Raw genomic sequence first — 20143 nt, 5'->3', positions numbered from 1 at the left:
CTACCGAACGTAAAATAGTTGGCTGGTGGGAAGCAGCCGCATAGCACAGGGAGATGAGCTCAGTGCTTTGCGACCACCTAGAGGGGTGGGATAGGAGGATGGGAAGGAGGCTCAAGAGGGAGTGGATATGGGGACATGTGTGTGCATATGGCTGATTCGCTTTGGTGTACAACAGAAACTAACACAGTATTATGAAGCAATTATATTCCAATAAAGATGTTTTTAAAAAAACAAAAACTAATGAAATTTGCCCTGCTAGGTTTATAATTTGCTTGGGACCTCTGGCCCCTTTTAGAATGAGAATGTCTTTCCAATGCCTGTCCCACCATTGTATTTGGAATAATCTGTCTGGTTTCACAAGTTCACAGGCTATAGAAGAATTTTGTCTCAGGATGAATGAAACCTTAAGTATCACTCATACCTGACTTAGACGATATTTACATGATATATTAGTCCAGACTCTCCAGGGAAACAGAACCAATAGGAAGCGTGTGGGCATATGTGTATATACATATATAAATAGAGAGAGAGATTATAAAGAATTTAGTTCATGCAATTATAGAGGCTGGCAAACCACAAGATCTGCAAGCTGGAGACCCAGGAGAGGAGATGATGTAGTTCTAGTCCTAAAGCAGGCAGGCTCGAGACCCAGGAAGGGCTGATGCTTCCGTCAGAGTCCGAAGGCAGGAGAAAACTGATATCCCGGGGCTTCCCTGGTGGCGCAGTGGTTGAGAATCCACCTGCCGATGCAGGGGACACGGGTTCGAGCCCTGGTCCGGGAAGATCCCACGTGCCGCGGAGCAACTAAGCCCGTGCGCCACAACTACTGAGCCTGTGCTCTACAGCCCGCGAGCCACAAATACTGAAGCCCACGTGCCACAAGTACTGAAGCCTGCGCGCTTCTAGCCTGCCTACATCCCGTGCTCCGCAACGAGAAGCCACCGCAATGAGAAGCCCACGCACCACAACGAAAGAGTAGCCCCCGCTCGCCGCCGCAACTAGAGAAAGCCCGCGCACAGCAACGAAGACCCAACACACCCCAAAATAAATAAGTAAATTTTAAAAAACAAAACAAAACAGAACTCATGTCCCAGCTCAAAGGCAGTCAGGCAGGAGGAGTCCCTCTTCCTCAGCCTTTCTTCTATTCAGGCCTTCAGCTGATTGGATGAGACCCATGCACATCAGGGAGGGCAATCTGGTTCACTCAGTTTCCTGATTCAGACATTAATCTCGACCAGCGACATCTTCACAGACATACCCAGAGTAACGTCTGACCAAACATCTGGGTACTCCATGGCCCAGCCAAGCTGACACATAAAACTAACCATTACAGAAGAGGCTTTAGATTTAGAGTTGATGCTGGAATTGAGTGAATGTATTTTATAGGTGAGAAAGACATGAATTTGGCCGGTGGGGGGGGGGGAGGCAGAGAATAGTGCGTTATGGGTTGGACTGTGTCTCCCTAAAATTCATATATTAAAGTCCTAACCCCCATGACCTCAGAAGGTGACCTTATATTTGGAGACAGGGTCTTTACAAAGGTTATCAAGTTAAAATGAAAGTACTAGGGTGGGTCCTAAAGGCAATGACTGCTGTCCGGAGTAATTCCTTCCCTCACAGCCCCCGGAAGGATGCAACCCTGCCAACACCTTGGTTTTGGAGTTCTAGCTTCCAGAACTGTGAGACAACAAATTCCTGTTGTTTAAACCACTTAGTCTGTAGTATTTTTTTTACAGCAGCCCTAGCAAACTAATACACAGAGTCTAATCTCTATCTGTCAATTCGTATTGGTCTCGCCACCTTCTTGAATAGCGGTCAGTCGTTAACAGTTATGGAGTGTTTACTAGGTGCTAGTCATCACGGCAATAATACCTGGATACACGCCATCTCAGTGAATACTCAAGGCCACCCTTTGAGTCAACTTTACGGTACAAAAATCGTGACTCAATAAATATACAGTCGAGAAAAGACAACTTTTTTGAAGTTGATGTGATCATGACTCCAATTTCACAGCTGAATTCAAGAAAACAACTAGTACAAGGGCAGAGGCAGAAACTGAAGCCAGATGTCTGAGAACAGACCTGAGCTCCCAACCCCGCCTCATCAAAGCGCCCTCCCTACCCCACACCTCGCTTGCTGCCAATGCGAGAGCCGCGTGAGAAATTACAGCCAAGATGAGGACTTCACAGCGTGACAGCCCATCCTGCTACTCACAGCTACGTGTTACCTGCAGCCCCACAGCACACTAGAGTCCACACAGCCCATAAAATGAGACAACTCTTAATGAGTTCATTTGTAAACACACAAATTTTAAAAAGCTGATACTACATGCGTTGCCAAGCATTTTCAGAAGCCTGAATCCAAAGTGTTGGGGCTTCCCTGGTGGCGCAGTGGTTGCGAGTCCGCCTGCCGATGCAGGGGTCACGGGTTCATGCCCTGGTCCGGGAGGATCCCACATGCCGCGGAGCGGCTGGGCCCGTGAGCCATGGCCGCTGAGCCTGTGCGTCCGGAGCCTGTGCTCCGCAACGGGAGAGGCCACAACAGTGAGAGGCCCGCGTTCCGCAAAAAAAAAAAAAAAAAAAAAACAAAGTGTAGTAAGGGTCTTCTTAAAAGCTTGTCAAACCGATTCTGAAATTAATACAGAGTCAGAGGAACTAGGAAAGCAAAACAATTATGAAAAATAACAGAGTTAGCCAACTTGAATTACCTAATTTCATGACTTATTATTATAAAGCTACAGTTATCAAGTGTGGTATTGGTGAAAGGACACATGAATCAGTGCAACAGAACAGGAAGGCCAGACACGGAACCACATGTACATGGACAGTTAATTTTTGCCAAATTTGAATGAGCAATTCTGTGGAGAAAGGACAGTCTTTTCAATAGAAGTCGTACTGCATCAACAGAATATTCATATGCTAAAGGTATATATCCCTATACCTGACACCTATTTAAAAGTTAACTCAATATGGATCGGAGTCTAAAAGTGAAACTTTAAGTTGTAAAACTTCCAGAAGAAAACATGAGACCAAATCTTTATGGCCTTGAAGTTGGCAAAGATTTCTTAAATACGACACCCAAAGCATAATCTATAAAGAAGAAGTTAATAAAATGGATTTATCAAAATTTTAAATATCTGCTTTTTGAAGACACTATTACAAAAATGAAAGACAAGCCCCAGACTGAAAGAACATATTTACAAAACACATATCTCACATAGGACCTGTACCCAGAATATATAAAAACATTAAAAAATTAATGAGAGCAAAAAGTTCAATTTAGAAAATGGGCAAAAGCTCTAAACAGACATTTTTGGTTTTTTTGCGGTACGTGGGCCTCTCCCGTTGCGGAGCACAGGCTCCGGACGCGCAGGCTCAGCAGCCGTGGCTCACGGGCCCAGCCACTCCGCGGCATGTGGGATCTTCCCGGACCGGGGCACGAACCCGCGTCCCCCGCATCGGCAGGCGGACTCTCAACCGCTGCGCCACCGGGGAAGCCCTAAACAGACATTTTATTAAAGGAGAGATATGAGTGACACATAAGCACGCTGGAAGATAATATCTTTAATCACCATGGACACATACACAGCTCTGAGATGAGGGGACGAAAAGCCAACAATACCAAATGCTGATGAGGGTATGGAGCAACTTCAGCTCTCACTCACTGCTGGTGTCAAGGCAAGGGGGGCACAGCCGCTGTGGAAAACACCGTGACTTTCTTATAAAGTTAAACCTACATTTACCGTATGACCCAGCAATTCTGCTTCTCAGTACTTAGCCAAGAGAAATAAAGACCTCTGTTCACACAGAAATCTGCTGGTGAATGCTCACAGAAGCATTATCCATAATCACAAAAAAACTGGAAATAACTCAAATGGGAATATTACTCAGTAATGAAAAAGGAACAAAGTACTAATACAGTATACGGAACACCACTGATGAATCTCAAATTCATTATGCTGAGCGAAAAAGGCTACACACATATGATTCCATTTACGTGACGTTCTGGGGAAAAGGAACAGAATTATAGAGACAGATAACAGATCAATGGTAGCCAGGCCGGGCAGGGAGGGAAAGACCAGGAGCCTATCTGGGGGAGATGAGGTTACTGCTCTGCAGTTCGATTACTGTAGTGTTTACATGACTCTCTGTACGTCTGTCAAAGTACCCTAAAAAGGGTAAACTTTACTGTACACAAATTATATCTCAATACAGACTTAAAAAAAAAAAAAAAGAGTAGCCTTGAGACCGGCTGGGACCCTTTGCTGCAGTGCTGGCACCCGGCCAAACATCTTCTCCAGCAGCAAAATACAAAGAAAGCAGACGCGACTAAAAATAACTGCATGCGTGCCCACTTGGGGCAAATTACGAACAAGGTACAAAAAGACCAAAAAGCCAATGTCACTTCTGAGGAACCAGGAACAAAAAGCAGGGTACTGCGCATGCCCTCTGCACACAGACCCACCAAGGGGCTGGGCAGACCGGCGAAGCTACCCCTCTGGCCTGACCCCCGGGACCCATTCCTACCCTCGCCCCAGATAAGAAATGCGCTCACCTCCCCTCTTAGGGAGTGAAAAGGGAAACCTTTCCGTGCTTCAGCTCCCTCGTGCTCTAGCACTGGTCCCAATAAAGCCTTGCTTGAATTTCTTACCTGGACTCTTATCAGCTTCTATTGATGAAGGAGTCCAAGAACCCCCATAGCTTAAGGCGAAGTTTAAAATCTTTTTTCAAGACGGGAACATAAACATCCTAAAAGACGGGCACACCCTGGTTGTCTCAAGCAAGATAAGTTAGTTAAGTAGATTTGAATAAAGTGTGGGTCTTGTTTTGTTTTGTCTTTTAGAAGTATGTCACAGCTTCTATACTACAGGAGTTTAAAGGCCTGGTTTCTGCAAGATTCTACCAATCAGGTGATACATAATTGTAAGAGAATATTTATTTCACTTTCTTTTTCCGCTTCTAAGTTCCTTATTTTTAAAAATGAGAAAAGGCATTCCTAACCTCTAGGTAACTTTAGTTGGCTGATCCTATACATATTCCATATAGGATATATGGAATATGTATAGGATCAGCCAACTAAACATAGATATATTATTACAGCAAATTCAGTCAGAGTTAAGACTGAAATTTAACAAAAAAAAACCCTCAGTCATTACAAATGCTAACAGGGAAGCAGACAGTAAATTATCTGGAACGGAATTAAGAAAGAAATAGGAATCACAAGTACCAAAATAAAACTAGCATGTTTGCTAATGGGAATATATCGGGCCTCTTATAAAGAGTAATTTTCTTTGGGGATAGGCACAAAGATGTCCTTTTGTAAGAGAATTATTATCGCAGGTTATCTTTGTGGATTAATAAATGCAATTTAGTTATTTTGCAAACAAAACACTTACCAAGTGCCCACCAAGTGTCAGCACTAAGTGCTTTACATATTATTAACTAATATCCGCAAGAACCAAAAGACGGTACCAAATGTACTTAGGGAAGTAATTTCCTTACGATCACAGGTTTTATGGAAAACCTTCAGCAAGTCCCAGTATAACGGATGAAGGAAAAGCAATTATATCAGTCATGCCGAAATTGAAACCAATCCTGAAGAACCCCTGTAAAGATCGTTTGCGTTCCATACCTAAACTATGTGCCCTTATCCTTATTCAAGAAGCTATCGTTCTGATTTAATAAATGAGGTACCAAAGTCTCTACTCCCATGGCTATGAGAGAACAAGAGTTCGGTACTTAATAGCGTTTCTTCATGTTCTCATACACGAATCACTGGTAAGAGCCATAGCACAGGTGCTGAACGTGCCTCGGGGACACTGCCTGCGCGTGCGTGCGTGTGTCAGCGCGTCCCCAGGGAACAGCAGTCCTAAACACACGCTTCAGGCCTGGGAAGGCAGGGGGCCCTCGGCCCGGGCCTCAGGGCTTACACGGTCTTGCTTTCTTTGGCCCTCCTGCCGCTTTATTCCTCCCCACAGGACAAGGGTTCCGAGGACCCTTCGAGAACATTCCATGATACCATAGTGCTGAGATTCCCTATCCAAACGGCTCCAAAGCTGCTTCCAGGGTCCGTCTATCTGAGAGACGGCCCTGCCACTAGTATACATGCTGCTAGGCTGGGAAAGAGCCAAGAGGGGCTACTGGGGGAGGGGGGGGAAGCAGGGGTGATGGGGGCATGTAAACTGCACAATTCCCCGTCCCCATCAACACACGCACCCAGGTCCTCAAGGGGGTGGGACGGAGCCTGCTCTCCCTGAGCCTCCACTTTCCGGAAAAAAAGTCAATGAAATCTCAGGGGCTTAAAGACGGCTCCCCAAGAGCAAGCCAGAGACGCCCTGCCAACGGCAGCCCAACGCCAGCTAAGGGGAGACGCAGACAAACGCCAAGCCAGGCGCACTGGCGCATGGAGATGAAGCCCTGGGCGGGCGAGAGGCGCACGCCGTGAAAGGCTGAGCCCTTCCCTGCGGCGGAGCCCCGCGGCCGGCCCCAGCCCCGCTCTACTGCGGGGGAGGCGTGCGCGGGCGGACGGGCAGGGTCGCTAAGAAACGGGTCCGGACGTCGCCCGCAGTGCGGGGAGACGGCAGCGCAGCGTCGGCGGGCGGCTGGCTGGCGCGGGTCGAGGGCCCGACCATCAGCTGATTCTGGGGAGCCAGTCAAGCGCCCGCGGGGGCAAAGGGCGGGGCCGCGCCAACGTCCCCGGCGCGGCCGACGTCAGCGCCACTTGCCGCTTGCCGCTTGCCGCAGGATCGCAGGGGCGCAGCTCGCGGGCAGCTCTCCGCGGGAGCCACCGAGACCTCTGCGCTGCTCCGCGAACATGGCCGACTCGGAGAAGCTGGGCCCCGCGGAGCCGAGCCAGGCGGCGGCGGCGGCGGCGGCCGCGGCCGCGGAGGAGGTAATGGCGGAAGGCGGTGCGCATGGGGGAGATTCTGACAGCACGTCCGGCGACTCCGACGGCGCGGTCGGTCAGACGGCTGAGGAGCCCCAGACGCCTGCAGAGAATGCACCGAAGCCTAGAAATGACTTTATCGAGAGCCTGCCTAACTCGGTGAAATGCCGAGTCCTGGCCCTCAAAAAGCTGCAGAAGCGGTGCGATAAGATAGAAGCCAAATTTGATAAGGAATTCCAGGCTCTGGAGAAAAAGTATAACGACATCTATAAGCCCTTACTCGCTAAGATCCAGGAGCTCACCGGTGAGATGGAGGGGTGTGCATGGACCTTAGAGGGTGACGAGGAGGAGGAGGAGGATGAAGAGGACGAGGAGGAGGAGGAGGGAGAGGAGGAGGAGGAGGAAGAGGAAGAGCCTGTGGCAGAGGCTGCAGCGGAGGCGGCGGCCGCTGCCGCCAAAGATGAGGGTCCCCACTCCGCAGTGTCTGACGCCGCCCAGAAATAAGCGGGGGCAGAGATTGCAGAGGAGAATGACGACGCAGATCAAAAAACCCGATTTTCTTTTCTTTTTGTTTTTTGGTTTGTTTTTTTGTTTTTTTTTTTTTTGACACATCGGTGGACTTGAAAAGGCTCAGGTTTTGGACCAAACGACAATGTGAATCAATTCTGACATTCCTAAAATCATATTAAATCGACGCAATCAGATTCTGCCCAGCCCGTTTCAAATCTGAACACCATATACCAAAGGGTGTTGCAAACGAGTTAAATTTAAAATGGTTTTTTCATGATCTCTTCTGCGAGGACTTAAGTTGAGACTTCCTAAGAGTGTCGAGTAGATGGGAAGTAAAGAACGTCACTTTGAAAGCCTTCGATCACTCTATCATCACACTACGCACAGAACACCCAAGCTGAGACGGACCATGTTCTCAATGCCTAATTCCTCAATTTCTTTAGCCTTGCATTTTTCCAGCGCAGAAGCAGAACCCAAGAAAATTCTCATCTTTAAGACTTTGCTTTCGTAGCCCAGACATCAGCTTTACGCTTCGGAGACGCTGATGGGATGGAGCAAGCCTGTGCCCGAGATCATGACAGTACTGTTAATGAGGCCCAGAAAACTGCCACTTCAAATTCTAAAGACTCTTCTGAACGTTCGGTTCTGAGAAGGAGGGTGTATAACCTGTACACTACTGTCAACATATGTGTTCATTATTTACAGTCTCGTGTGTATGTGTTTTCTTGGTAGTGTCTATTTACAAAGGTGTTAAAAAAAAACCCAATGTTTAAGTATTGATCCCTTTATCTAGCATTTTAGAAATATTAATTTACTTGAAAAGATGTAGAATCTAGTAAATTCTGTAAAGCATGTGTATCCAATGTTATGTTTGATCCTTGTGATGTCTTGTTGTCTTGTAGCTTTTAGAATGTAGCTGTGAAAATTATCAGAACTCTTCACGGAAGCTAATGTGTGGAAAACATATATACTTGAAGAACCAATCCAAGTGTGTGTCCCCACCCCCAGCTCAGAAGTAGAAAGGGTTTAAGTTTGCTTGTGTTAGCTGTGCCTTCATTATTTTGCTATGTAAATGTGACATATTAAATATAAAATGGTGCATAATCAAATTTTTCTGCTTGAGAACAGACTGTCATACAGTAGAGGATTTTTAGGAGGACACATTTAATGTAAAGACTCTTAGCTTCTTTGTGGGTTTTGAATTGTGTGATCTGTAAAGAAATTTAAGCATAACGTTGTTTACCACTGTGGTGTTAATAAAACAGTATTTTCAAAAAACAAAAGGACTCGTACCCTGACGGCCCAGAATCAAATCCCAGCTCTGCATCCTATTAGCAATGAATCTTGGGCAATGGCATTAATCTGTGTTCAGTTTCTCCTCATCTATAAAAGGGGATAGTAACAGTCCCTTCCTCACAGGTTATTATGAAGAACAAACTAGTTAATTTACATAAATCCCACAGACCAGTGTCTGACCCTAAGGGCTCAAGATATTTTAGCTATTATTATTATGGTTATTATATGAAAGATAAATATGATGATTTGAAATTCAATCCTCCTAAATTATGAAAGAGGAAAAAATACATATTATATTCCTAGTTCACGATATTACTGTTAAAAGAACTGGCCTTTAATTCATAAACACAAGTAGTTCAATAAACTGTCTTGTTTTGTTTTCCTCAATATAAAAATCAGGTTTTGATTTCTTCCCAGAAAGGACAAAAGACTTTAATGTGACATTATGCATATATTAAAAAGTCTACTTCAACTTTATATTTGGGCATTCTAAATGAATTATAAAATTGAAGACCCCCCGCTCCCCAAATTTTAAACACAGACGTGTTTTCTTCCATTTCCCTTAGGGGTTAAAATTAGTCAGAAGCAAAATTAGACTGCTTTACCTTAGGGAACGGAAGGGAGCTCTGACCTGTTGCTAATGGCAATAGTTGAGTGAAACCTTAATGTGTTATTAATCTTCCTTAGGGCCAGGACAACAAAAAGAAAAAATCAAACTAATGTATTACATAAGTCAATGATTATCTTAATCATGATTATATGAAATAGAAGGGAAAAATCTTAAAAATTCAATATTCATTTCTTATCCCTAGGAGTAAGAGTTAATTTAATTAAACTGTCATTTAACATTTTTCTAGAGCCCACAAAAAAGCAAAAATGAATGAAACAAATAAGGTGTGTAGTTAGTGGGGGGGGGATTTTTTTTTCAGGCATGTGATGACACACAGAAACCCCAAGAGAATCAACTGAAAGCGATCACATTCGCAAATGTGAGGAATAGACCACATGTAAATATATAAAAACCAATAACTATTTCTAGGCACTGCTAATGATAAAAATATATGCAAGGGGCTCTCTTTCACAGTAGAAATAAGAAACCAAAATATTTATAAAAACCTCTAATAAAAATGTATATAACCAATGAAAAGGAAAAAAAAACGGTATCACAAAGAAATGTAAAAGAGGCCTTTGGAAGCCGAGACTGAATATCACCAGTGTCAATTCTTTCCAAATTAACTTTTTTTTTTTTTTTTCCCAAATTAACTTTTAATTTATTACACTTCAAATCAAAACCCAAACTGGATCTGGAACCATATAATTACCCTCATCTTCACCTGTAAGAATAGGAAAACAATTAAGATTTTTACCTTAGACCAGACACAAAAAGAATTCTTTCAATTGAAGAAAATGTATTATTAAGTATCAATTACTAGACAGGGAAAGGTTAAATTTAGAATGATTTAAGACCAAAAGAAATAATCAACAGGCACGACAACACAAAAATTAGGAAGTTTTAGAGATTTAAACAGACTCCACATTTTTAAAAGTAAACAAACTGGGAATAAAATCTGCAATAAATACAGATGGCAAAGGGTTAATAGTCTTAATATAATAAAGAGTTGATACAAATGATATGAAAATCATTTCCTCTTAATAGAGAAATACGTAAAGGACATCAGCGGACGACTTTAAAAAAGGGAGGGCTTCCCTGGTGGCGCAGTGGTTCGGAGTCCGCCTGCCGATGCAGGGGACACAGGTTCGTGCCCCGGTCCGGGAGGATCCCACGTGCCGCGGAGCGGCTGGGCCCGTGAGCTGTGGCCGCTGAGCCTGCGCGTCCGGAGCCCGTGCTCCGCAACGCGAGAGGCCACAGCAGTGACAGGCCCGCGTACCGCAAAAAACAAACAAACAAACAAAGGCAGAGTTACTAATGTGTTTTCTATGAAAATACAGTGGCTTCAATAGGAAAAAATAACTGAAAATATGTAAAAAGCACTTGGTAGGGGCTTCCCTGGGGGCGCAGTGGTTGAGAGTCCGCCTGCTGACGCAGGGGACGCGGGTTCGTGCCCCGGTCCGGGAGGATCCCACGTGCCGCGGAGCGGCTGGGCCCGTGAGCCATGGCCGCTGAGCCTGCGCGTCCGGAGCCTGTGCTCCGCAACGGGAGAGGCCACAGCAGTGAGAGGCCCGCGTACCACACACACACACACACACAGACACGTCCTGAAAGGGCAATAGTAAGCAGACCAGGCCTCCAGCAAGGTCTGGAGGATATGCATGCTGGGCTGTGTGCTCTGGCCAGCAACCTTTCTTTCACTTACGGGAAGCCTGTAGCTGTGGGGTTTTCTAGCTACCCGTCATACCACTGTTGGTTACTTGTCTCAGGATAAGGCACATGTATGACGCCCTTCATAATGTCAAACAATTTCCACCATTTTCCTAACTGGGCTGATCTTTCCCCCTCTGTTTCCCGCATGGCTTATTTGATAGTTCCTCAGGCAGACATAAATCTTGTGTGTTAACACGTAGCAGGATACCCTCCCTTGAAGGCAGGTCCAACACTCTTACTCATAAACCTTTTTGCATCCATTATAGGCCCAAATTAGTAAGCAATGCACAACGTAACTGCCAGAAAGAAAGGCAACTGTGCATTACACATTCAACTCGGTCTCTAAGAGCATATTATGCAGAAGACTGCAACGTGCCCAGGCTCGCTGCCCAAGCACAGCACAGCAGCGCTCCCTGCGAGTGTACAATTCAGCCTACACAGACACAAACACGTTTTTTTTTAATTGGGGTGAAATTCACAAAACACAGCCGTTTAAAATGAACAATTCAGTGGCATTTAATACATTAATAATGTTGGGCAAGGACCACTTGTATCTCGTTCGCTTTTTTAAACAAAAATATCTTAGAGGTGAACATCAGTAACAAAGAATCAGTGCTGGGCAGAGTATGTAAAGTAGCCTATGCATATGGAAGAAATGCAAATTTTAGACGTGAGGCCAAGTTTCTTACTAAATTAGATTTAAAAAAACACTCAGTATTTGTAAGGATTCGATGAAATGGGTACTTATCATACATTGATGATAATGTATAAGCTGGTATAATTCATTAGCAAAATCAATTTAGTAAAAATATCAACAAATTCAAAATGATATACACTAATTCAAATTTCACCCTTGGGACCTTACCATTAAAAAGAAATTTTAGGGCTTCCCTGGTGGCGCAGTGGTTGAGAATCCGCCTGCCGATGCAGGGGACGCGGGTTCGTGCCCCGGTCTGGGAAGATCCCACGTGCAGTGGAGCAACTAGGCCCGTGAGCCATAATTACTGAGCCTGCGCGTCTGGAGCCTGTGCTCCGCAATGGGAGAGGCTACGATAGTGAGAGGCCTGCGCACCGCGATGAAGAGTGGCCCCCGCTTGCTACAACTGGAGGAAGCCCTCGCACAGAAACGAAGACCCAACACAGCCAAATATAAGTAAATAAATAAATTTAAAAAAAAAAAAAAATTTTAAGGGCTTCCCTGTTGGCGCAGTGGTTGAAAGTCCGCCTGCCGATGCAGGGGACGCGGGTTCGTGCCCCGGTCCAGGAGGATCCCACGTGCCGCGGAGCGGCTGGGCCCGTGAGCCGTGGCCGCTGCGCCTGCGCGTCCGGAGCCTGTGCTCCGCAACGGGAGGGGCCACAGCGGTGAGAGGCCCGCGTACCGCAAAAAAAAAAAAATTTAAAAACAAACAAAGCTTTATACATAAGATGACTGATACAGTCTTATTAAAAATGGAGGGGGAAGAGAAAGAAAAAAAGGGAAAGGAAAAAAAAGAACACAGAAACAAGCCAGATACCCAAAAGGGAAAGAATAGAAAATACACATTTACACAGCAGGCTGTGCAGCCACTATTAAGGGTGTCCATGAGGGCTTTATAATAACATTATAGATATAAGCATTGTCTCAACCCAAGTTTAAAAATTCAGACATACACTTTTATACGTACATTGTATGTCTTTAACTATGCCAACTTTGTTTTTAAAAAATTGCATAGTCTGCCTGAAACGAAAACGGCAAACTCTTTGAAGTCGTTTATCCTCTAGGGACGAGGGGACATGGGGACTCCGGAGCCCTGGTCTCGGCCCTCCAAGTGGCGGTGTCCTGAGGCTCTCAGTCAAACGGAAGGGCTCTGAATCCTGGCTCTGGTGTTTGAACACTGGACTTCTGGCTGTGTAACCTTGAACAACTGACTTATGTCTCTCTCTGCCTCAGTTTCTTCAACTGTAAAGTGGGGAGGACTGCATGTGAAGGACTCAGAATAATGCCTGACACAAGGGAAGCAGTCGAGAAATGTTACTGGCATTTTAATTATCTGCTATTCCTATAACAGCCCAGTGCGAGTACCATGTGGATCTTAACGATTACACCTCTCATAGACTGTCTCAAGAGATCAAGGTGGGAGGGAGACGCAAGAGGGAGGAGATAGGGGGACATATGTATATGTATAGCTGATTCACTTTGCTATAAAACTGAAACTAACACACCACTGTAAAGCAATTATACTCCAATAAAGACGTTAAAACAAAAAAGATCAAGTGAAGTCTTTCATTAGTCCTAACTTCAGTAGATCTTAAGGCACCAGAAGTATTTGTCATGCGTGGGTTTTATTCTCAGTCTCTCTCTACGGAATCTAAGTGCCCTTTGGAGCACTTACCTTAAGCCTGGCATTTCCTTTTCAGTATTCCCTCTCCACACACACCCCCTTTTTTTTTCCGTACGCGGGCCTCTCACTGCTGTGGCCTCTCCTGTCACGGAGCACAGGCTCCAGACGCGCAGGCTCAGCAGCCATGGCTCACGGGCCCAGCCACTCCGCGGCACATGGGATCCTCCCGGACCGGGGCACGAACCCGTGTCCCCTGCATCGGCAGGCGGACTCCCAACCACTGCGCCACCAAGGAAGCCCCCCCACCCCTTTTTTAATATGGAAGAAATGGGGGAAGATATTGATTGCATTTGATTTGATTAAATTGAGCTAAACTGGGGGAAATCTAGAATGATATGTGGGGTTTTTTGGACTGCCAGCTGCTCCAAGATTTAGCTAAGATGTGGCCCCCAGCAGTCAGTCACCCACGGATGTTCTTGTACCTGGATGCTTATAATTCAATTGTCTGTCTGCAGCTCTTGTCCAAGGAAAGAAAGCAATTTTAAGTCCAAATGGAATGTAATAAATTATGGATACAGAATTGGTACCCTTCTGACATTTCCCTCCAGGGCAGTGGTGACAGCAAATATCTTACTGTTAACAGAAACAGCTTCAATGCCAGCAGTATCTGTATACACAACTGCGCTCAAGTTAAAAATCCAGCAGGTGTTCTTTTGGTTCTTTCATTTAATTTTCTTAGACTAATCTATGAAATACCCAAAAAGGACCCCCAGTGATGAGGTTATGGCATATAACAATCAAAAGGAAATAACAGCTGCAATGATTAATCTTTGACCGTCGTATACAAGCTTTCTTACCAGGATCTCAACATGCTTTAATGTTAAGATTTCTGCTTTTTGCATCATTAAAGATAAAGGAAAAAATATCTGCTTGTCTTCTTCTGGCTGTCCCTAACTCTGACAGCAATACTATGTAATGAGGCAGTAGCCACACTAGGTTCTCAGAAGCCTTCCCAACAGGTAACTGTGTCAGCAAGGGGGTCTGCTCCTGTCACCGAGTACAGAGTCATGGACAACAGTACCTAAAGCAGTGGCTCAGCTCAGCACCGTGTGTTCGGTGAGTGCTAGCAGCCCAGAAAAGCTGAAACCCAAACTGCATCTAACACAGAAGTCATTTCATGTTTAAATTTCAAGCACCGCGTACAGGCAATAAAATTAAGAATCCCCCTCTGCCTGGCAATATTTAAAACGACAGCACATTTTATTGCACCAAGATTTGAAAACTTTTTTAGAAGGAGAGAAGCTATTTTTTAGAAAGTCATAGTAACAGAACAATGGAGTTTTGTAATACAAGTAAAAGAATAGGGGCTTCCCTGGTGGCGCAGTGGTTGGGAGTCCGCCTGCCGATGCAGGGGACACGGGTTCGTGCCCCGGTCCGGGAGGATCCCACGTGCCGCGGAGCGGCTGGGCCCGTGAGCCGTGGCCGCTGCGCCTGCGCGTCCGGAGCCTGTGCTCCGCAACGGGAGAAGCCAAGACAGTGAGAGGCCCGCGGACCGCAAAAAAAAAAAAAAAAGAATAATGTAAATTCCCTTATTACTCCCTTGAAATTATGTACTGTCTTTCTTTTAAGGAACCTGTATGTCATCAGAACATCCTTATGGAAAATGTTTGGTAGAAGCAGCCCTGAGGTCAATTAGGGGCAAAGAACTGCAAAGACAGAGAAGAGGAACCCACATGGCTGTAAACAAAAGCATGCTCTCCACACTGATTCTGAGGACCCCTCACGGGATCAGCAATGTCCAGGAGTGCATACGTGTCAGTGTACGGTCAGGACATTCAAGATGGCTGTTCTCTTGCTCTCTGTGCATCCCCTGCCCGACCAGTGCCCGCTTCACCTACACCTACTCACATGACTGACCTTCCTACATACTTGCCCCAGGCCCTAGCTAATGACCATTCTCATTTGAGATCAGAACACCTCCTCGAAGACAGCTTATCAAAGGGGTGTTGAGGGGCATGCCCCTCTAGTGGTTTCCCTGATAACCGAGAGCCAACCTGACCTTAATCCCCCCTCTAACTGGTAACCTCCCCCATCCCCCCGGGTAGCAAAGACTGCTACCACATCCCGCCTGACCTCGGATGCACGCAGTGGGGTGTCGCTCCAAAACCTTGCTTCAGACACGTAAGAGCTCCCGTCCAGCAAGCCAGTGACGTCTCTGTTGCTGACTCCGGGCTCTTTCTTCGGTCTTAAGGCTGGGCAAGTACAGAGCTTGTAGGACTGTGGGCTGCAGCCCAGGAGTCAGCAACAGATATAAATCACGGAGAAGGAAAAAAAGAAGACGAAGAAAGAAAGCGTGCCACGGACCCACATCTATCATGCAACTCCTTTGCTCACTAACTTTACAGAGCGCCTTTCCCTTTTGATTATGTCCTCATCTCTACTTTCCAGTATCCAGATCTTAGGAGTCCTCTCAACAGCTCTAACCCCGTATCCACCCTCCCAGATGCATCTGTCCACGTGGGATTCCCTGAACCCCTTCCGACCCAGTTAATCAATTGTGTCTTCATATTTCATTTACGGTTACATATGAGAACAGCTCATCGCCCTAAACAAACTGGTCTACTTCCGTGTATCCTGCACAAACTGCCTCTCAACTATTAAGTGAATTCAATTGCCGATTCAAAGAAACACCTACTGAACAAGGAGAGACAGTGAGAGTGAGAGAGAAGCAGAGAGACAGAAAGAGAAAAACTCAGAGCCGGAAAGAGACAGAGCAAAAAAGGCAGAGACAAAAAGTACTCCAAGAGGGCTTCCCTGGTGGCGCAGTGGTTGAGAATCCGCCTGCCGATGCAGGGGACGCGGGTTCGAGCCCCGATCCGGGAAGATCCCACGTGCCGCGGAGCGGCTGGGCCCGTGAGCCGTGGCCGCTGAGCCTGCGCGTCCGGAGCCTGTGCTCCGCAACGGGAGAGGCCACAGCGGTGAGAGGCCCGCGTACCGCAAAAAAAAAAAAAAAAGTACTCCAAGAGCAATAATTTTATAAAGACATGAAAAGGAAAAGTCCCAACAACCGCCTCTTCTGCAGACTACATCACAAATCACCTAGGCCCACACGACATCGCCCTTTTCCCCACGCGGTGTATCCAACACACAGCGCATTAGGATGACTCACCAGAAGGTGAAGAAATTCTGAATGTGCCCTGCCTCAGGCTGCTTGCCCAGCCCACTGTCAGCTCCTAACAAATGATGCACACACACTGTCGTGTCTGAAATCTGACACAAAAGCTCAGACATCCTTTGAAAGACTGAAGGCTACAGAGGCAGCGACGTACGTGCATACACACATATGTAATAAAGCGATCCTCAAGACCAGGAGGGAAGAGAAATCACCTGCGCCCACGAAGCCACTTCATGATCTGCCATAAATTCCCCAATTCTAAAAACAGTATCAAGGACTTCCCTGGTGGTGCAGTGGCTGAGACTCCACGCTCGCAAGGCAAGGGGGCCCGGGTTCGATCCCTGGTCAGGGAACTAGATCCCACGTGCAGCAACTAAGAGTTCGCATGCTGCAACTAAAGATCCCGCATGCCTCAACTAAAGATCCCACGTGCCGCAACGAAGACCCATCGCAGCCAAATAAATAAATAAATATTAAAAATTAAAAATAAATAAAATAAAAAATAAAAACATTATCAGACTCCACGGAATAATGAGACTGTTCTTATTAAACAAATCATTTGCTGTTAACAAAAATACCAACATTATGTAGATAAAGAAAGGACAGTGCTTTCAGCTCCAAAAGATTCTTATCAAGTTAGAGTTTCGACTGAAACACCTACTTGAGACAAGACTAGCCTCTATATTAGATTCCCAGAGTCAAGATAATTTCATCATCTGAAGCCATTTTGTTGGGTACTTAGCAACTTCTGGATTCTTTTACTTTATTCTGGTATTAGAGCTCACACTTTCCCCAAAGCTGAGGCTTCCTGGATAGTCTGGAAGGTTTACGTGACAAAAGAGATTACTGAATGTTACATTAGACCATTTTGGCTTCTAGCTATCTTTAAAAACGTAAAAGGATGGAAGAAGAGGCCTGTCAGTTTTTCTATCATTCCTGTTTTCCAAAGGGAAAACTTACGGGAGGAAGCCAATATACATCACTTGGATAGAGTGAATTTCACAGGATCTCTGTCCGCATCTGTGCAACTATTTACAGTAAGAGGCCAACTAACACCCAGAGTGAATTAGCTTTAATTTCCCAACATGCCTAAAACAGCACACAACTTCTCTTCATCTGTAACTTTTGCCACAGCTTCAATGAACCCTTGCTTCCAGAAGGCTTCCCTCGCTCCCAACTCTCCCAAGTGGAGACTGCCACCCCCTCCTCTTTCCTCACCCCCATCACTTCTTTAAGCCAAGAAGTTTTGTCTCTAGCTAATGTGCTAACAGTCCCTAAATCCTCATCTCAAGAGTCTACTTTCTACTCTGATACATACAACTCAGCTAAGAACATACATTTTCCCTGTCCTCATTTTTTATTTATTTCACCACTTTTTTCCTTTGTGTAGGCAACCTCAAATTCACTGTTGATTAAGACTGGCATGGGGCTTCCCTGGTGGCGCAGTGGTTGGGAGTCCGCCTGCCGATGCGGGGGACACGGGTTCGTGCCCTGGTCCGGGAAGATCCCACGTGCCGCGGAGCGGCTGGGCCCCTGAGCCGTGGCCGCTGCGCCTGCGCGTCCGGAGCCTGTGCTCCGCAACGGGAGAGGCCACAACAGTGAGAGGCCCGCGTACCGAAAAAAAAAAAAAAAAAAAAAAGACTGGCATAAGTAAACAAATAAGCTACTGATAAAAGACTTCTCTTCTAATACAACAAACTAGTGAATATAACAAAAAAGAAGCAGAATCACAAACATAGAAAACAAACTATGGTTACCTGTCGGTGGGAGGGTCAACACGGGGGGGCGGGGAGTGGGAGGTACAAACTATCTGGTGTAAGATAGGTTCAAGGATGTGCTGTACAATATGGGAATACAGCCAATATTTTGTAATAATTGTAAGTGGAAAGTAACCTTTAAAGACTGTATTAAAATTTTAAATGCAAAAAAGAGAAAGAAAACATCCTACTTAAAAAAAAGAACTATGAATTGATTTTAAAAAAAGACCTCTCTTGATGACAGACATAAATTTTCAGCTCTAAACAAAATCACCTGTGATATCACACAGGCATGTCAAAATCAACATATACAAAATAGAACTCTTTCCCCACCAGCCTGCGCTACAGATTCTGTTTCCTGTTGGTCAGCTCTCCAAATTAGAAGCCTCAGTGCTGTTATCAGTACGTGCCTCTCGGGACCTTCCCTGGCGGCGCAGTGGTTGAGAGTCCGCCTGCCAATGCAGGGGGCACAGGTTCGAGCCCCGGTCCGGGAGGATCCCACACGCCGCGGAGCAACTGAGCCCGTGCGCCACAACTACTGAAGCTCGCGCGCCTAGAGCCCGCACTCTGCAACAAGAGAAGCCACCACAGTGAGAAGCCCGGGCACCGCGACGAAGAGCAGCCCCCGCTCACCACAACTAGAGAAAGCCCGCGCGCAGCAACGAAGACCCAGCGCAGCCATAAATAAATAAATAAATAGATTTTTTTAAAAATTACATGCCTCTCTAGTACCATCTGTACGTGATGAGACACTAGCTCCTGCTGATTACATAAACACAGAGCCGGCTCTGTGCCCCTGCTACGTTCACTTTGGCCCTTACCACCCTGCCCCTGAGCTACCTCAGCAGCCTCCTCATGGGCCCGTCCACACATGGCTGACTTCCATATGACCGCCAGCCATCGCTCCAACGGAGATCAGCCGCGTGCCACTGCAAACGCACCGAAGGTCCCGGCGAGCTCCACCCCCGATACTACTGCGCCCGCCCTGCGCCCGCCCCGCGCCCGCCCCGCGCCCGCCCCCTAAGCCCCGCCCCACAGGTAACCATCATTCTCTGGCACGTGTTATTTTTTTTATTTATTTATTTTTTTTGTGCGGTACGCGGGCCTCTCACTGCCGTGGCCTCTCCCGTTGCGGAGCACAGGCTCCGGACGCACAGGCTCAGCGGCCATGGCTCACGGGCTTAGTTGCTCCGCGGCACGTGGGATCTTCCCGGACCAGGGCACGAACCCGTGTCTCCTGCATCGGCAGGCGGATTCTCAACCACTGCGCCACCAGGGAAGCCCACGTGTTACATTTGAGAGTCTGACTCATAACTGTTCCCTGTGTCTAAAACGTCTTCCCTCTTCAGTGTTTGGTCAGAGTGTTACGGCCTCTCCTCCCGGTTCCTTGGCACTTGGCCCGTCACGTTCCTATCGCACGCGCCATAATCTACTGCAACCGTGCATTACGCTGCTCCTGCCCAGCTAGCCTGGAGGATAAAAGTTACTTATTTCCTGTACCCAGCAACACGCCCGGCACACGGCAGACACTCAGTGCTTGTAAACGGAATTAATTAATATGCAGACGGCCAACAAGCTCACTCATAATTTAATCCAAAAGCAAACAAAGTTGAATTATTTCCTCCTCCAAAGGGATACCACAGAGAAAATCACCCTGAGAAATCAGATATACCTGAATTAACTTTCATGGGGCAGAAAGAATTTCATTTAAAACCTGTATTACAAACTCTTCAGCAGTAAAGCCACAATAATAGTATCTTTACAACACTCGCTCATCCAACACAGGTTTTGGAGCATTTTCACTCACTCTGCTGGATACCGGGAACTTTGTGCTGAATGCTGGGAGTTCATTCACTCCAAAATGTTCTCCTATAAA

At 46.2% G+C, this 20143-nt stretch overlaps 2 protein-coding genes across 11 annotated transcripts in view; one reads left to right on the top strand and one right to left on the bottom strand.

The window, feature by feature from the left end:
* HERC3 (HECT and RLD domain containing E3 ubiquitin protein ligase 3) overlaps nucleotides 1–20143 on the bottom strand; it is a 130508-nt gene that overhangs the window by 10765 nt on the left and 99600 nt on the right. The window contains exon 22 of one of the 10 annotated variants that reach the window (XM_067035502.1): nucleotides 9899–10025. The exons of 7 other annotated variants lie outside the window; for them this stretch is intronic. In XM_067035502.1, the coding sequence (XP_066891603.1) occupies nucleotides 10022–10025 (4 nt within the window). In that variant the 3' untranslated portion in view covers nucleotides 9899–10021. Of the gene's footprint in view, nucleotides 1–9898; nucleotides 10026–20143 lie in introns of those variants that run through there. 2 more of the 10 variants (XM_067035499.1, XM_067035500.1) reach the window with 2 other exon arrangements.
* NAP1L5 (nucleosome assembly protein 1 like 5) lies at nucleotides 6546–8504 on the top strand. The gene has a single exon (XM_059066854.2). It carries the CDS (start codon nucleotides 6814–6816, stop codon nucleotides 7387–7389), a length of 576 nt encoding a protein of 191 aa, XP_058922837.1. The 5' UTR covers nucleotides 6546–6813; the 3' UTR covers nucleotides 7390–8504.

Source organism: Kogia breviceps, chromosome 6 (assembly GCF_026419965.1).
Source record: "Kogia breviceps isolate mKogBre1 chromosome 6, mKogBre1 haplotype 1, whole genome shotgun sequence".
Lineage (NCBI taxonomy): Eukaryota > Metazoa > Chordata > Mammalia > Artiodactyla > Physeteridae > Kogia > Kogia breviceps.
The sequence above is the reverse complement of the archived record's forward strand: the minus strand, read 5'-3'. Positions and strand labels throughout refer to the sequence as shown.